Genomic DNA, 17,438 nt, shown 5'->3' on the forward strand with positions numbered 1-17,438 from the left:
TATAGAATATATAGGATTAAAAGGGTTCATTTCTCCTTCTCAGTAAGAATTAAGTGAGAGTCAGCACTCTCTGAACATTCCTTTGGAGGTCGTAAAAGTCTCCTTATCAGCCCTGTAACCTGAGACTTGGTTCTGCCAGGGTGTTCGTTTCATTTGGGATGTTAGTTTCGGAGGAGTTTCATAGACCTTTGTATATAATGAATGATTAGTGTGTGTCTGGTTGGTCCAGACCCTACACTGTTAAAACTAGCAAAGTGCGCAGAGCTCGCCATTCACATGTCTGATCCTCGCATGGCATCGAATAACTCCAGACATTTCAAATTCTTAAAATAAAATAGTGATTCTAACTGACCTAAGACAGGGAATGTTTTCTACGATTAAATGTCAGGAATTGTGAAAAACTAAGTTTAAATGTATTTGGCTAAGTTGTATGTAAACTTCTGACTTCAACTGTACACCACAGTATGGACCAGATCATTTGAGCCTGGCTACACGACACTAACTTTTAAAAGAATAGTTCCCCAAAAAATTTAAATTCTCTCATCATTTAGCCATATGCCATCCCAGATGTGTATGACTTTCTTTCATCTGCTGAATTCAAATTAAGATTTTTAGAAGAATTTCTCTGCTCATTTGGTCCATACAATGCAAATTAATGGATGCCAGAATTTTGAAGCTCCAAAAATCACATAAGTCAGCATTAAAGTAATCCGTAAGACTCCAGTTGTTATATCTATATTTTTAGAAGTGATGCGATCAGTGTGGGTAAGAATTAGACAAAATTACATAGAGTGCAGAATGATTTGCCTGTCAACAGTGTTTATTATGGGCTGCATCTTTTCCACTGGGGGAACCCCTCTGATGGCTGTAGAAGACACAGCTGGCAATTTATTTTCTCTAATGAGCATAATAATGTAGTTGTTTCACACAAGAACAAGGGGGATCACTGTAATTTAATTTCATCACATTCATTAATTTACCAGGTCTGGTATGAGTGATCAGTCTGTAAGCTCAACGTGAAGTCGCTGCTTGCCCTTGATTCACGCCCCACCTGATCAGCAAGTCAGTGGGGTGGAAATGTCAGGAGTTTAGTTAGAGCTAACACACCTGAGCTCAAACACATGACTTGATTCTCACTGCTACCCAGAGGGCAACATATATCTTGCATTGGTCTTGTACTTTTTCTGTTCCTGTTGGCAGCTCAGACTTTGTCTTGAGTAGAAAGGCATGATCCTGAGCATATTCCAAGGAGCTTTTCTTGTGAAAGATTCAAGAATATTGCAGAGTATTGTTATTTTACAGTACATCATAAACAATAGGGCTGTGCAGATACAATCATTGTGGCATGCAGGGTGAGGCCAAGCAGCGTCTGGGTAGAGTGAGGCTGGGAAGATAAGTGGTGAATGAACTCCACCTGTGTGCCACACCGGTCTCGTGTTCCAGTGAGGGGCGGCAGGAATATTTGAGTAGAGTAGAGGAGACAGTGGCAGAGCAGGGAGAGATGCACGAAGCTGTCTGCATGTCAGTGGGGTGCATGCTGAAAAGCCAAACTTTTGTGTACTGCTGAAAGGCGGTGTCTTATTGTGTGCGGCTGAAAAGTGCAACAATAAATGTCTGCGAGTTTTGTCATGCCAGCCCCAGCTTCCTCCATCCTTTAATTGTTACACAGGTGCCGAATGCCAGGAAGGAGGAAGGATGCGCCATCAAGGAGTTCTCGCCGCTGACTGAGGATCGCAATGCTGAGGTATTGCTAAATCTGGTGGCGCTGGAGCTCTGCTTCTACTGGCAACTGAAAGGGACAGCTTAGGCTTCCAGTGTTATCGCCCGTCATCGCAGACAGAAGCACGACAGCGAGCTGAGGGCCAATTGATGGGGTATCCGGGGCCAGCAAGTCCGTCTCTATCTCTTCTCTGCTTTCTCTTCTGCTTTCTCCTCTCTGCTTTCTCCTCTCTGCTTTCTCCTCTCTCTCTCTCTCTCTCTCTCTCTCTCTCTCTCTCTCTCTATTCTCCCCCTCTCCTCTTCCTCATTCTGTTCCCACTCCCAGACACACGCAGGTCAGATCCGGAGACATCACGTCGCATCAACGCTCCCACCCTTAAAGGGGAAGGGGGGGTATATGTCACATGCCAGAGAATTTGAGTTTGAGTTTGGCGATGGGGGTATGTGGCAAGCAGGGTGGGGCCGAACAGTGTCTGGGCAGAGCGAGGCCTGAAAGATAAGTGGTGAATGAGCTCCACCCGTCTCGCATTCCCATGAGGGGCCCATGAGAGTATTTGAGAGAAAAGCAAACCTTTTGTGTACTGCTGAAAAGTGCAACAATAAATGTCTACGTGTTTTGTCAAGCCGGCCCTGCTTCCTCCTTTGCCATTGTTGAATAATTACTCTCACATTTGTAACATATAACATATTGTTCAACATATCAATAAACGATAATCAGTTTGTCTAAAGTGCAAACTTTCCGACCAGCATTTCCCAGTGTTGTCAGAGCTGCTTCTATGTGACATGAGAGCGATTGAAACTGAGCCTGCATGATTCAATTAAATTCAAATAGGCTTTATTTGCATGACTGTGTAGATAGCAAATGTTGCCAAAGCATTTAGTAATAAACATTCACTCTTTCTCTCGTGATCACGGCAAGTCTCTCGCATGTGTTTGCCACTGTTTCAATTGCAACCCAATGATAGTATAGTGAATCGTGATGTATTTATTGTGACGCGTATTGTGAGGTTAAAAGATCAAAACTTTTCTGCTGATGTACCCAAGCCACTGCTGATGGGGGTGGCTGGGGGGGTATTAAACCATTATAGCAAAGCAAAATATCCACTGTCCACCAAACCTAGACAGATAAAATCAGCACATTATATATATTTTTGATGTAATTAATTTTTTATCATTTTGCTGTTATTTTAGAGGATACAGTACAGTCTGATCTTTTTCTGGATCTCACTCATAATGACTAAAGTGGACTTCAGTCAGATTCTCAATGCTCACCTCCAGTTGGGTTGCCCAGGGTTACATTCTGATCATTGCTAGTCTAGCGATTTCTGTTATTCTTACAATTTAATGCGTCATCTTGCGGTTCATGGTAGGAGTGAAAGACTGCAACATGGACTACAACAAGTTATGCCTAGTGTACACTACAGGACTCACAGTCAGCACCCTGCAAACACTACATGACTCTCAATCTTTTATTTTTGGTTGTGTTGGTTCACACTCTACATGACTGGGTGTGTCAGCAACACAACCATTCGTTGCCGACTGTAGCTTTAAGATCCGGATGTTGTCACGCAAACTTGCATAGCAACGAAATGTCTCTATAAACATCATGGAGCAAGAACTCGCACTCGTTTGTGCGATTTGGTCTCTTGCTCCTGGGGACACATGATGTCTGGATTTGAAATAGGGCCGCAACGACGCGTCGACGTCATCGATTACGTCGACTATGAAAATACGTCGACACGAATGAAATGCGTCGACGCGTCACATTCATTATTTACGTTTAAATATCGAGTAATGGCGGCTTCTGCTCCAGCTCATGGTGAAAATGACAACCACGATCATCCAAAGTATGGGAATACTTTAAACTACAGCCGAACAGAAAGGTGCTTTGTTCACTATGCAAAGCGGAAATGTCATACCATGGCAGCACAACTGCTATGAACGAGCATCTTAAAAGGAAACATCCTGTGACTCTGCGAACTCAAAACGACGAGCCAGCTGGGTAAGTAGTAGGCTTTATTACAGTGAGTTTTTGGAGTTGTTGTTGCGGTCATACCTACTTTTTTCAGCTGTTACAGCTTGTGTGCTAGTTAATAGTGTTAATTGCTAACGTTGCAGATGTAATTTATTGGCCCATTCGGCGACAATAAAATGGACTTTCATTTATAACTTCAACTTAAATCTGTCAACGAAGCCTTCAGTGCATTTAAATTGCCCGTTTTTAAAAGTTGTGTATGCACATGTAGACTAGAGACATGCACTCCCGCGGGACCCAACACAACGGAGTGCGTCGCGGGATCTGATGGCCGAGTCGGGCGCTGGCGGTAATGCACTCGTGTGTGTGCTGGTTCGTGGAGAATAAAACGATTCGCGGGACTCCCGCAAAATAGAAATCTATAAATTGAACATCTCAAAACAAATAAATTGTCATTCATCTGTTGCACAAAAGCAACAAGAACAACTAAAACAAAATAGATAGACCCCGCCTGTAAATCGTTCTATGTATACATGTTTGCAGCGTTTAACAATGTAGCCAATCACAGACATATGTGTTCATTTTCTGAACATAATGGCCAATCAGAAGCATTTAAGATGGAATCTCCTCACCGCTCAAAATGGACTTTTTGTTCAGTGCTGAATTCTGCATACTGGCAAATCGATATAATGAAAGATTCATTGTGCAGTCAGTTTCATTGATAATAACAGAGATGTCCGCTTTTTAGGAATTATTAAGGGAGAAATCCGTCCGCAGCATGTCTCTAATGTAGACTTTAAAAACAAACAATAACGTTATATTTACATATTAACAGTAGCCTGTAGTGTATTTATTTATTTATTTATTTATTTATTGTTTATTTGAATAGGGACAGATACAAAAAAAATTTCAGAAAATGAATTAATAAAAGTTTGAAATACTAATGTAGAAGTTGTACTTATTATTTATTGGAAAGTTTGCCAATGGATAAATCGGCTAATCCCAAAAATATGCATTAGATTAATCGGAAAAATAATCGTTAGATTAGTCGACTAATCGAAGAAATAATCGATAGATTAATCAACATCAAAAATAATCGTTAGATGCAGCCCTAATTTGAAATCCACCTTGGCGTCTGGGACGACTCGGGGCGTGTCGCAGCAGTTTGCACACAACAAGACCATTCGTTGTGAGATCTGAGACTTTTCATTGCAGACCAGTCGCCGACCAGTTGCCAGTTCAAAACATCAATGGAGATGAGCTTAAGTCTCGTAATGTACAGAAGTCATTAATGAACGGAGTCTTGCTCTCTTTTTTCCTGAACCCAGATTTTGTCTGATCCAAATATCACCACAGGAGGCTTATTTCCTTCCTGTGTTTGGCTTGAGATTTAGTCATATTTAAGGTCTTCTGTTATTTAATATGTGGTGTAATAGAGCTGGAAATCTTTATTCCCTGTGGCATTTCCCAATGCAGATTGATGCTATTTAGCCCTTATTAACTTTGTATAGGACTCTGATTCTCTGGCTGTTGTCATTCAGTCACCAAACTGTTTAGTTTTGACAAAAGTTTCATAGTGGAATAAAATGCACATTAAATATTACCCAATGATCCAAGATGGCGGCGCGGTAGCACGCAGCGGCCACTCCGGATCCACAATGGTGCTATTTTTGTTAAAAAAGCCCGACTTTTGCAACACATGGACATCGGAGCAACCAGTGTTCGTGTCTACCATCGCCAGACACTACTCAAATATAAGACTCATGCAAAAACCAAGCTGCATGATGACCTGCAGGAGGCGCTACGCGTACTCGGCTTGCTGCGGAGACCAGGCCTCCAGCCCTCGCGTCGCCTGATGCCGGTGGCCGGGGGAGAGGACGTCATAAGCGGTGTGCGAAAGCGGAAGCGGAAAGAGGGCGGGGGTCCATGCTAGGCTAAAACAAACCCTAGCCGGCCGGCTCTCCCGTCTATCCTGCTCTCAAATGTTTGCTCCCTGGACAATAAACTGGACTATATCCGACTCCAGCAGGCTACGCAGCATGAGTTTAGAGACTGCTGTGTCTTTGTTTTCACGGAGACGTGGCTCAGCGACAGAGTTCCGGATGCCGCCATTCAGCTAGACGGGCTCGCCTCGTTTCGTGCCGACAGAAATACAGCTCTCTGCGGTAAGACTCGCGGTGGTGGCTTGTGTGTTTACATCAACACGGAATGGTGCAAGAACTCTATGCTAGTCTCTAGTTACTGTTCATCGCTGTTGGAGCTTGTGACTGTTAGATGCAGACCTTTCTATCTACCACGGGAATTCACCACTGTTTGCATAACCGAGTTTACATTCCCCAGCGCTAACGCTAAGGAAGCGCTCTGTGAACTGTATGGGGCTATGAGCTGAACTGCAGAACGCTCACCCCGACGGACTGTTTATTGTCGCCGGAGATTTCAACCATGCAAATCTCAAGACAGTGCTCCCTAAATTCCATCAGTATGTGGACTTTGCAACGAGAGGGGCTAACGCGCTTGATATTGTTTACACAAACATCCCAGGCGCTGCACCGGGCGGAGCCCCGCCCCCACCTCGCTACTCAGACCACATCTCTGTTATGTTAATTCCAGCATACAGACCGCTCGTCAGACGCACAAAACCGCTTCAGAAGCAGGTGAAAACCTGGCCAGCAGGAGCCATCTCTGCTCTTCAGGACTGTTTTGAGTGTACTGACTGGCACATGTTCAGGAGGCTGCAACATATGGCGATTCTACCAACTTGGAGGAATACACAGCATCAGTGACCAGCTACATCAGCAAGTGCATTGATGATGTCACTTTCTCCAAGACCATCACCACACGCTCCAACCAGAAGCCGTGGGTGACTGCGGAGGTGCGCACGCTGCTGAGGTCCCGAGACTCCGCCTTCAGAGCAGGCGATAAGGCAGCCCTAAGAACAGCTAGGGCCAAACTGTCACGGGCAATCAGAGAGGCAAAGCGCGCACACGCCCAGAGAATCCACAGTCACTTCCAGGACAGCGGTGACACGCGGCGCATGTGGCAGGGCATCCAGGCCATCACCAACTACAGGACAACATCAGTTGCCTGTGACAAAGATGCCTCCCTTCCAGATGCGCTGAACGACTTCTACGCTCGGTTTGAAGTGCAGAACGACGTGATGGCGAGGAAGTCCACCCCTCCTCCTAACGACCAGGTGCTCTGTCTTACCACGGCAGATGTGAGGAAAACTCTACGTAGAGTCAACCCACGGAAGGCTGCTGGACCAGACAACATTCCTGGCAGAGTGCTCAGAGGATGTGCAGACCAGCTAGCAGATGTTCTTACCGACATCTTCAACATCTCTCTGAGCAGCGCCGTTGTTCCAACGTGCTTCAAGGCCACCACCATCATCCCCATGCCAAAGAAGTCTTCAGTGTCCTGCCTCAACGACTACCGTCCCGTTGCACTTACACCCATCATCATGAAGTGCTTCGAGAGGCTCGTCATGAGGCAGATTAAGACCCAGCTGCCCCCTCACTAGACCCACTGCAGTTTGCGTGATCGTTCAAACTGTTCAACGGACGATGCCATCACCACAACCCTCCATCTGGCCCTCACCCACCTAGACAATAAGGACTCATACGTTCGAATGCTGTTCATAGATTTCAGCTCAGCATTCAACACAATCATTCCCCAGCACCTGATTGGAAAGCTGAACCTGCTGGGCCTGGACACCTCCCTCTGCAACTGGATCCTGGACTTCCTGACTGGGAGACCTCAGTCAGTCCGGATCGGGAACAGCATCTCCACCACCACCACACTGAGCACTGGGGCCCCCAGGGCTGTGTGCTCAGTCCACTGCTGTTCACTCTGCTGACTCACGACTGTGCAGCAATGCACAGCTCGAATCACATCATCAAGTTCGCCGATGACACGACCGTGGTGGGTCTCATCAGCAAGAACAACGAGTCAGCATACAGAGAGGAGGTGCAGCGGCTGATCGAACTGGTGTAGAGCCAACAACCTGTCCCTGAATGTCGACAAAACAAAAGAGATGGTTGTTGACTTTAGGAGAGCACAAGGTGAACACACTCCGCTGAACATCGACGGCTCCTCTGTGGAGATCGTCAGGAGCACCAAATTCCTTGGTGTTCACCTGGCGGAGAACCTCACCTGGTCCCTCAACACCAGCTCTATCACCAAGAAAGCCCAGCAGCGTCTCTACTTTCTTCAAGGCTGAGGAAAGCACATCTCCCAACCCCCATCCTCACTACATTCTATAGAGGGACTATTGAGAGCATCCTGAGCAGCTGCATCACTGCCTGGTTTGGGACTTGCACTGTTTCGGACCGCAAAGCCCTGCAGAGGATAGTGAGGACAGCTGAGAAGATCATTGGGGTCTCTCTTCCCTCCATCAAAGACATTTACAAAAAACACTGTATCCATAAAGCAACCAGCATTGTGGACTGACCCCACACACCCCTCACACAAACTCTTTACCCTCCTCCCGCCTGGCAAGAGGTACCGAAGCATTCGGGCCCTCACGGCCAGACTGTGTAACAGCTTCTTCCCCAAGCCATCAGACTTCTCAATACTCAGAGACTGGTTTGACACACACGTGTCCTGAGTTGCACTTTAATAACTGTCACTTTATAACTGTCTGCTACCTCAATAACTGCTATGTGCATAGAACACTATCTCATAGTATGTTATGTTTACATTTTTAGAAACTGTCATCTTTTTGCACTACTGAGTACTGGTCGGCGCTGCACTGTCTATTGTCCTGTTCATTGTCAGTAATTTGTTGTACTGTCCTGTACTTTTTGCACATGTTTGCACGTGCACTTTATATAGGTATATATAGGTAGTTTATATAGGTATTTTATTTCGTTGTGTAGTCTCATGTGGTCCTATGTTGGTCCTTTGTTGTTTTTATGTAGCACCATGGTCCTGGAGGAACGTTGTCTCGTTTTGCTGTGTACTGTACTAACTGTATATGGTTGAAATGACAATAAAAACCACTTGACTTGACCCTGTGGCTGACATGTCAGTTTGTTTGCAGTTCTAACATTTTCTTAAATCCAAAGACAATATTTAAAGCTTTCAATCTCATTAGCATATTTGATTGGGATTACCGTGACTTGCTTATTATAAACTATACCATAATGAAACAGTGCAAATTTTGCAAAACAATAAATAAATCTCAAGCTTGCATTCATCAGTGGGGCTCCAGCTCCTTTCAGCTTTGTTTCGGGAGCCAGTGGCAGACCTGAGTAGGGAGGACAGATGTGCAGCCTTGGGAGCAGGTCTGTGTGGGTTGTGGTGACAAATGAGCTGAAAGCTTGGTATTCATTGTACCCAGCTCTCCTATGCCAGCCCTGTCCTCCCTTCACTGACAGAAAACCATGTGTCAACAATGCCTCCAACTGTTCCCAGAGCCCATGGTGGCAGAAGAGGACCGTAGCCTGGGGCTGGGTGGTATGACGGTACAGTGTGATTGTAGAAATGTGTCAACCGGTAGATTGTCTGCTTTACTGTTTATATCATGGTAGATATATTTTTGCTGCTATTAGTGGACAGGACTGATTTAAGTTGTAAGAGTGTTGAAGAAACATGGAGTAATGTGAACTTTAGAGAAGGTACTTGTCCCTAACTAGTTATTACGAGTGTTATTAAGGGTTGTACAACATAAGGGTTTAGTTATTTAGGGTTGCCGAGCATCATCGCAACTTCCCGCATTAATATAGAATTAAATTGATGTTTCTGCAATTATCTTTTACATGCAGTGACTATAATCTTCTCTTTTGGTTTGTGTCCATGAAGTGGACATGCAGGTGTCGCATCAGAGGGGCAGCATGAGTGCAACACGAGCGCATCATACAGACATATCCAAGCCTGAACCTTTTATTTTTCTGCCGCCCAAGCGGTTGAAGTCCACTGTCTGAGATTACTTTTGCTATGTTAAAGACCCTGGCACTGGAACAACTCCCTGATCTGTGCCCTGACTATTGAACTAGGTAGCTGATTGAGAGACACCCCCAGTCTGTAATGTTTGTCGCAAAAAAGGATTTGCTCAGACGGGATACACTTCAAACTTAAAGCACCTTCTCCGTGATTACTATTCCACGGTATTTGCGGAGATGATTTAAGTGGAAATCCAGTTTACAGGATAAAAAATGACAGCCCCCGTTTCATTTTAACACCAGATTCTATGTAGTTTTACATGATATGTAATGACTAGGTAGGATAAACCTATGTTTATGCCTTCTGTCACATTCACAAATGCAGCAAATAGTTTTAAGCACTCTTTCAACATTATGATGTTCCAACTGTTTGTTCATTTGCCTAAGTGCAGAACAACAGAATGCCAACAATGTGTTTGTTTTACTTTTACTAAATAGGGTTTACAAAGTGGCTTTTGATGTGCAGGAAATTGACATTGACAATATGCATGCAGGAAATTGACAGTGAAACTATGGCAGAAAATACAGTATTGGACAAAATGGAAATAAATAAACTGCAAATTGTATATATTTTCAGTAGGTATTGTTTAGAATTTAAATAAATCACAAATGCATCAAATTACTGAATGTATACAAATGCAAATTTGAAGTGTTAACCTGGGCAATAATCATTACAAATTAAAAAATATTATAATAAAATATTTTTTTCATTATAGTAATCTGACTACTGTACTTTGCAATTGTTTATTATTATTATTGTTGTTTTACTTTCTTTTTTTTTTTTTTTTCGGATTAAGAGTGTCCTGATGTTCAGGTTTAAAGAATTAACATTGAACAAATCCAAAATAAAGTTAAAGAATTGGTTATAACTGAAAAATGTCTGTGTTTAACAGACATATTTCATAACCAAATATTAAACTGTTAATAATATAATTAATGCACCTCAATATCGTGATACCATAATACCATGGTCATTTTTATGATGGTTATCATACCTTGAAAATGTCATACCGTTACACCTCTACTCAGAAGTGACCGCAATGATCAATCAAAAAACGATGATCAATAATTAAAATATGTTATGTGACTTTTCTCTGAATTTGTAATTCAGTGACAACTACCTGCAACTATACAAAAACGTGTGTAAGAGGGACCTTGTTTTGAATTTTGAGATTGATTACATTGAGATTTTTAGCGGTACCTTGATTGTCAACAGAGATGTCTCATAGATACCAAACTGATAAACAATGCTACAATGCTAGCGGTTGTTCTACAGGTTTACGATAATAAAAAAAATATATATTATTCACCATGTTTTTTGAACACCTGTCTGCAAATATTTGCTAAAGTTTTATTGCCAAATAATGTAGAAACGTGAACTTGTTAATGTATAATATTTAACAAAACTGAATGTTTATCAAAATAAATGTTTATCACATTTACTCAAAATATCCCTGGGTACCGACATGTTTGTGTGACATCACTCACCTGCATCTCAGCGAAATCAGAGATGAAGATTTCCGCACACGTTTCCAAGTTGTAAGTCCAAAATAAAGTAGCGTTCAATTGCAATTTTCCCAGTTAAAATTCCGAGTTAAATGTGAGGAAGCGTGGATCATCACATCAAACTCCAACAGAGCACAGCATGACTTTCTGTCTGGGGCAAAAACAGCACTCTACACTCTGGAGAAACGCACACAAACTCTTTCTTTCAAACATCTTGATGGAGCACAGCTGTATGTAACAGATCTTCAAAAACTTCAAAAAATGTGATGGTTATGGTGTCTCCAGTCACGTTAACAGCAGTTTGCAGGTGCACGGTTCAGAAACAGTGTTCCACACTTTCTAAGCTTATTACGGAAGCCTGAAGGAAGAACAGCGACGCACGTTCTGATCATTTTTCATTGAATTGGCCAGTGTGTCTTCACATAATGATAATGCCCTCTTTTGTACTAATTGTACAGACTTCATTATAACAGCCATTGAAAATAAATAGACACTGGAACATCGAGACGCAATGCAGCAGCCAAGGATGTATGACATATAAGTACATACTGTAAATGTGCATGTCTGTGCAATGATATGTTACAATCTGAAGTTCACAAGCGTCTGACTGAATTGTGATCAGATTCAGACTGCTTAGCAATCACATGAGGTCAATCTAATAGAAAAGAATGGACTCAAATGAGTGATTAATTTGTGAATCAGGCATTTTTTGTTCTGATTCAAAACTGGCGATAGATAATAAAAAGTCCACGGCTTGATGAAGTGATGTAACTTTTGTCAACATTACGTTGCTGCCTAATAAAAAAATATTTAGCTTTTTTACTGAAAAGCTACTTGATTAAAACAAATTGTGAACCTACCACCTCACTACTGAAAAGTGTAGCTAAGCTAATATCTTCGCTATTTGTTGCGATGCTACTGCCCATCACTGTCAATATAGCAGTATATTACAAAAATCATAACAGTAAATTACAAGTGATAAATTGTACCTGCTAATATATTATTTACATGAGTTTACGCATTAGATATACACATTACATTTTGTACAGTGATTTTAAATGTGTTTTATCTATCAAAACGATGGATGACATTTTTAAATGTCTCATTGTTTTAAATAAACTGTAAATTATGAAAAATATTAGGTTCAGCACAACACCTGACTGTGATATAACATTTTGGTAGGGCAGCGTGTACTCCTGTGGGTGTCGGTCCTGAGCCCAGGTAGCAGGAAACGAATGAGGATGTGGGAAATCGATAGCAGGCAGAGTTACATGAAAGGTTAGCTCATGAATCAACATGATGAGAAGGATGCAGAGAGGGCATGGTCAGCGACAAGTTGGCTTGACAACTGAGATGCCTTTAAACGCATACTGATAGGGACTGCAGAGATGGATGTTTTTGAGAGCTTTGCATTTAATGATAAATCATCTTAACACTGCTTTCCTCAAAGGAGTGGCTCTTACAGATCTGCCACAGCTTTAGCTATGGGGATGGTGTGTTGTAAACACTTTTTCATCTCTGACCATCCCTAAGCCCACTCTTCTAAAAGCCATTTTCTTAAATCTATGGTATGTTGCTCCCTATGATGTGTATGTTGCCTCCTTTAAGTCAGCTGTGCCACTTCAGAGAAAGGATTACATCCGTGTTCCTCCTGTTTTTAGTTTGATCTCTGGATTATACATAGCTCAGCCATATCTCCTGCATATTAGTGGATTTGAATACAAATTATCCTTGTTCACAGATACACTCTGCATTGCGGTGGGCCGCCTGATCCAAATGCTCCATCAGGGAGGCTTGACTCAGGTGATCTGTGTTAGGATTCAGATGGCACTCTGAGTTTGCTCATTTGAACTCTATTTCCCTCCCTGCAAAAGCCAAAAAGATCAAATTATTTATATCCTCAGCAAACAAGATGAGCATCTTATCTTTTACAGAGCAGGCAGACACTGGTCTACTCTGTGCTCTTAACAGAGAGGGTGTGGCATCAACATGGGATGGAAGAGTAAAGTGAATGAACGGGAGAGAGATTTGAAAGCTGTGGAGCGCAGATATGTGAAACAAATGTTAGCTCTGCAAAGAAAATTAAACCGAGAGGGTGGGAGCAAGAATGATTCAGTTGTCCTGATCTTTCAGCAGAAAGAATATCAGAGCTTCAGGCTTGAACTATACGAAATTAGGTTTTCAACTAATATATGGAGGCCAGGTCAGATGTGTTGTGTGGCAACCGTTCATCATATTTTTGCTCCTCTTAGGCCAGTTTGTTAAATATAGAGCATCATAGTTTGGATTGATGGATCGAGTCCATTGTGAAATTGATGCGTTTTCTCTCATCCCTGACCTTAGTCTTCGCTTTTGCATCAGAGTGGTGTGGACTGCTAATGATGGTATTGCCTTGTTTTCAATGCCAAGCCCAGTGCAGTAATTAGCTGTAGTGGAAGGCAGTGCGTTTCTGCTTATTGATTTTTATTTGTTGCAAGGATGATATAATGCTAAAGAGAGATGTTATAATATGTAGAGGCTGCTAATTTGTGCTATGAGCTGCATTTACAAAATTAATGTGATTGTATTCATCGCATTGAAACTGCATGAACAGAATGCTATTTGTACAAGAAGATAGAAAAGAAGATTAGTAGAGAACATTGAATACTTTTTTCATACTCTGTTTGTTACTCATATACTTTAAGAGCAGGATCACTACATAGACAATTAGAAACTCCAGCCAAATACAGGAGCAACATTTGTTCAGTGTGGAGCACTGCCTCTGAGACATGAACTATTGAGTATAAATCATAATTCAGTTATATGTATAAATTCAGAATACCTAATACCACAGTGCATATTTTTAGGTAAAAGACATCAGATTAAACACTCAATGACAAATATAGAAATTAATGTTATTAATTTTTTTTTTACATCTATGTGTTCTGGTTGCATTGATCTACTTTGTTTTTGCTGCTGCTATGAAGTTTGTGAGCTTTGTGCATTGTACATATGCCTAAACATTTTACACAGTTGTCCAGACAGATATTGAATTTCTGTTATGCTGCATTTTATAATACATACAGAGGGAAAAATATTGATCAGACCTTTTAAACTCTGATTAATTCCTTGTAGATATGCATAATATTTCCTCTAACTGAATTACTGATTACTTTGCCAAAACTAGCTTAAATCTAAAATGTCACTGGTGTATTTTGGACAGAATGTCTATAGGCACTTTTTCCTCATTGGGCCATACAGATCTCGTTGTGGAACAGTGTCATTCCATACCTATCCGGACTCGCTGGCACAGTTATAGATTGTTTTTCCATTGCAGTGCTGCAAATCAGTAGTTGAATGGACTGACTGAGCAAGTGACCAATCTTGAGTCACCACGTTACTAAAGGCATTCCACCAGCACATTTCTCTCTGAGAAATCCGAGCCAGGAATGGTTTGAAATCACACCATACCAAACTGCTAGCACATGGAAAGCTACTGGAACAGTTACTCCGCTTGCTCAACTGTTCTGTGCGATGGTGGAAAAGGACTTTATGATTGTACATTTTCCTGTGTCTTTCAGTTCAATAAAATATATATATATATATATATAATTTAAATATTTAAATGAATATTTCATAGAATATATATGTTTGTTTGTTCTAGGTAAGCAGTGATGATGCGTTGTCTGGCAGCCCGTGTTCACTACAAGACCCTGATAGTGATCTGTGCCCTTCTCTCTCTGCTAACGGTTGTTCTGTGGAACAAGTGCACAAGTGAGAAGGCACTCCGCTTCCTCCCCCGGCACCCCCAGACCCCTCCCAGCCCTAAAATAGACAGCCACCCGCAACAACCCCAGCCCCCCGAACCACCACCTGTGGTCGGTGGAGTACGCTATGAAGAGATCGACTGCCTGATCAATGAGGATACCACCATTAAGGGCCGTCGAGAGGGCAGTGAGGTGTACCTGCCTTTCAACTGGATGGAGAAGTACTTTGAGGTATACGGGAAGGTGGTACAGTACGACGGCTACGATCGATTTGAGTTTTCTCATAGTTACTCCAAAGTATATGCCCATAGAGAACCTTACCACCCCAATGGAGTCTTCATGTCCTTTGAGGGGTATAACGTGGAGGTGCGTGACAGAGTCAAGTGCATCAGTGGAGTGGAAGGTGAGATATGTGTTGGTGGTTTCAGCTCTTCCTTTATGCTGCACTTTATCCTTCTGATCAAGCTTATCTGGTCTTAACTGCTTAACAATGCTATGCTAAATTGTTCTTTGCACTTTTTGTGATGACTATATATAAGCATGGCATTGGCATCCATTTCGGGTGTCCGATCACAAGTGATTAGTCAAAATAGATTGCTGTTTAAACCTGTAATTAGGTTAGGGGGTGGTTACTCTCCCTTCTCATCATTAAGATTCACATAAATGAATGTCATATTACAGCAGCACATAATTATAGCAGGTTGGGAGAAGTGAGAGGCAAAGCTACCTGCCACATCTCTAACGCAACTTGTTAGTGGCCATTAATAGTAATTCAGTATAGTCCAAGAGAGGATTCCTCTAAGCCTGCTCAAGTGATCTACGTTTGCCTCTTAGTGAGTAATGCACTCTCAGTGGACTATACATTAAGCAAATGAAAGTGGGATTGATTCAGCCACATCACAAGTGCTGATTTGATGACCTTATACTTAATGGAGGAAAATTGTACACACACTCCCATGTGTCTTTCATTGGAATATAAATGAGAAAAGGGTAAAGAAGATTAAATGAGAAGATTATTTTTCCTTCATTGTTATAAAGCAGCTGGTGCACAATACGTCGATCGCGATCTACTACTAGTTGATCGCAAAGGCAATGCTGGTAGATCGCACAAAATGTAAATGTACTTTCGTTAAATTTTTATAAAAATAAATATAATGTCTTTCCTTCTTTTAGTTTCTGTCTGACTTGCACTTGACGAGTAAATATGGACCAGGCGAGGTTTTGTTTATTCAGTTGCCATGACAACTAGGTTTGCGCATACACGCCTTTCAAGGACTTCTGAGAACAGAGCGTGAAATTGCGATGCTACTGCCCGGATTAGGCAAAACTGTCTGATTCCATTCAGTTTTGCCTAATCCGGCAGTAGCATCGCAATTTCGCGCTCTGTTTTAGCGCTCTGTTCTCAGAAGTCCTTGGAAGGTGCGCAAACCTAGTTGTCATGGCAACTGAATAAACAAAACCTCGCCTGGTCAATATATACTCGTCATCAGAATAAGGTAAATGCCCTGGCTATTGTAATCTATTGTGCTGTAGGTGTTTTGGGTTTAGTTTAGTAAAACTGAATGATATCAACACTGAACATTATTATATATTTTTTTTATTAATTAGAAAATGAATTCCATGTAGGGATACATGCAGTAGTCCCAGCAAGCATTTTCTTATTTTAAATGAAACCGTGTTTTTTTTAGTTGGTAGATCTTGCGGAGTTGGTCATTTAAAATAGATCATCACACACAAAAGTGTGGGCACCCCTGTTATAAAGGAAACAGACAACACTTGAAGAGAAAAGGCTGATTTTGGTGGTCTCAGTTGTGCCCTTCAAAGGCATTTCATTGTTCAGATAGCACATTTTTCTGTCTGTTACTGTCTGCTGTGTCAGTGATCCATCACTGTCTCTCCGGCCTGACAGATTACTTTAAACCATTTCCTGCTGGCTCACTGTCTCTATCTCTCTATTTCAAGGACAGTGCTTCAGCAGACAGGGTTAAGTGTTCTGCTCATAGCATTGTGTTGATAGAGCAGAACTCTGATCTCAGTAACACTCCAGTTCTTGGATCAGCTTTTTGGGATTAAACCTGCATCCTTTGGATAAACAGCCCAGATCCCTTATCCCATTTTGCACTACTATTATATCTGAGTTTTTAAAGTGGTAGTTCACCCCAAAATGAAAATTCTGTCATTTACTCGCCCTCATGTCGTTGCAGACATGTGTAACTTTATTTTTCATAGAACACAAAAGGAGGTGTTGGGCAGAATACTATTCTCAGTCACTATTCACTTTCATTATTTGGAGGGGGAAAAAATGCAGTTAAAGGGAGTGGTGCTTGATGTTGTCAGTCTCTAACATTCTGCCTAACATCTTTTGAAATACAGTCATATGGGTTTTGAATGACATGATGGTGAATAAATGATACATTTTCATTTTGAAAAAAGTATTTTATACTCCCTCAAGAGAAGAAAGATCCACTCAGTTCCCTTCTGCAGTTGTATATTCATTTCTTTATAAAGGGACTCCGTAAGTAGTTGTTAAGGAAGGATTGACAATGGGGT

At 41.8% G+C, this 17,438-nt stretch overlaps 1 protein-coding gene across 1 annotated transcript in view; it reads left to right on the forward strand.

The window, feature by feature from the left end:
* Positions 1-17,438, forward strand: part of LOC127663349 (D-glucuronyl C5-epimerase B) — a 107,434-nt gene that overhangs the window by 79,788 nt on the left and 10,208 nt on the right. Inside the window, exon 3 of the mRNA XM_052154934.1 lies at positions 14,786-15,291. Within this exon, the coding sequence (XP_052010894.1) occupies positions 14,796-15,291 (496 nt within the window). The 5' untranslated portion in view covers positions 14,786-14,795. The remainder of the gene's footprint in view (positions 1-14,785; positions 15,292-17,438) is intronic.

Source organism: Xyrauchen texanus, chromosome 1, assembly GCF_025860055.1.
Source record: "Xyrauchen texanus isolate HMW12.3.18 chromosome 1, RBS_HiC_50CHRs, whole genome shotgun sequence".
Classification (NCBI taxonomy): domain Eukaryota; kingdom Metazoa; phylum Chordata; class Actinopteri; order Cypriniformes; family Catostomidae; genus Xyrauchen; species Xyrauchen texanus.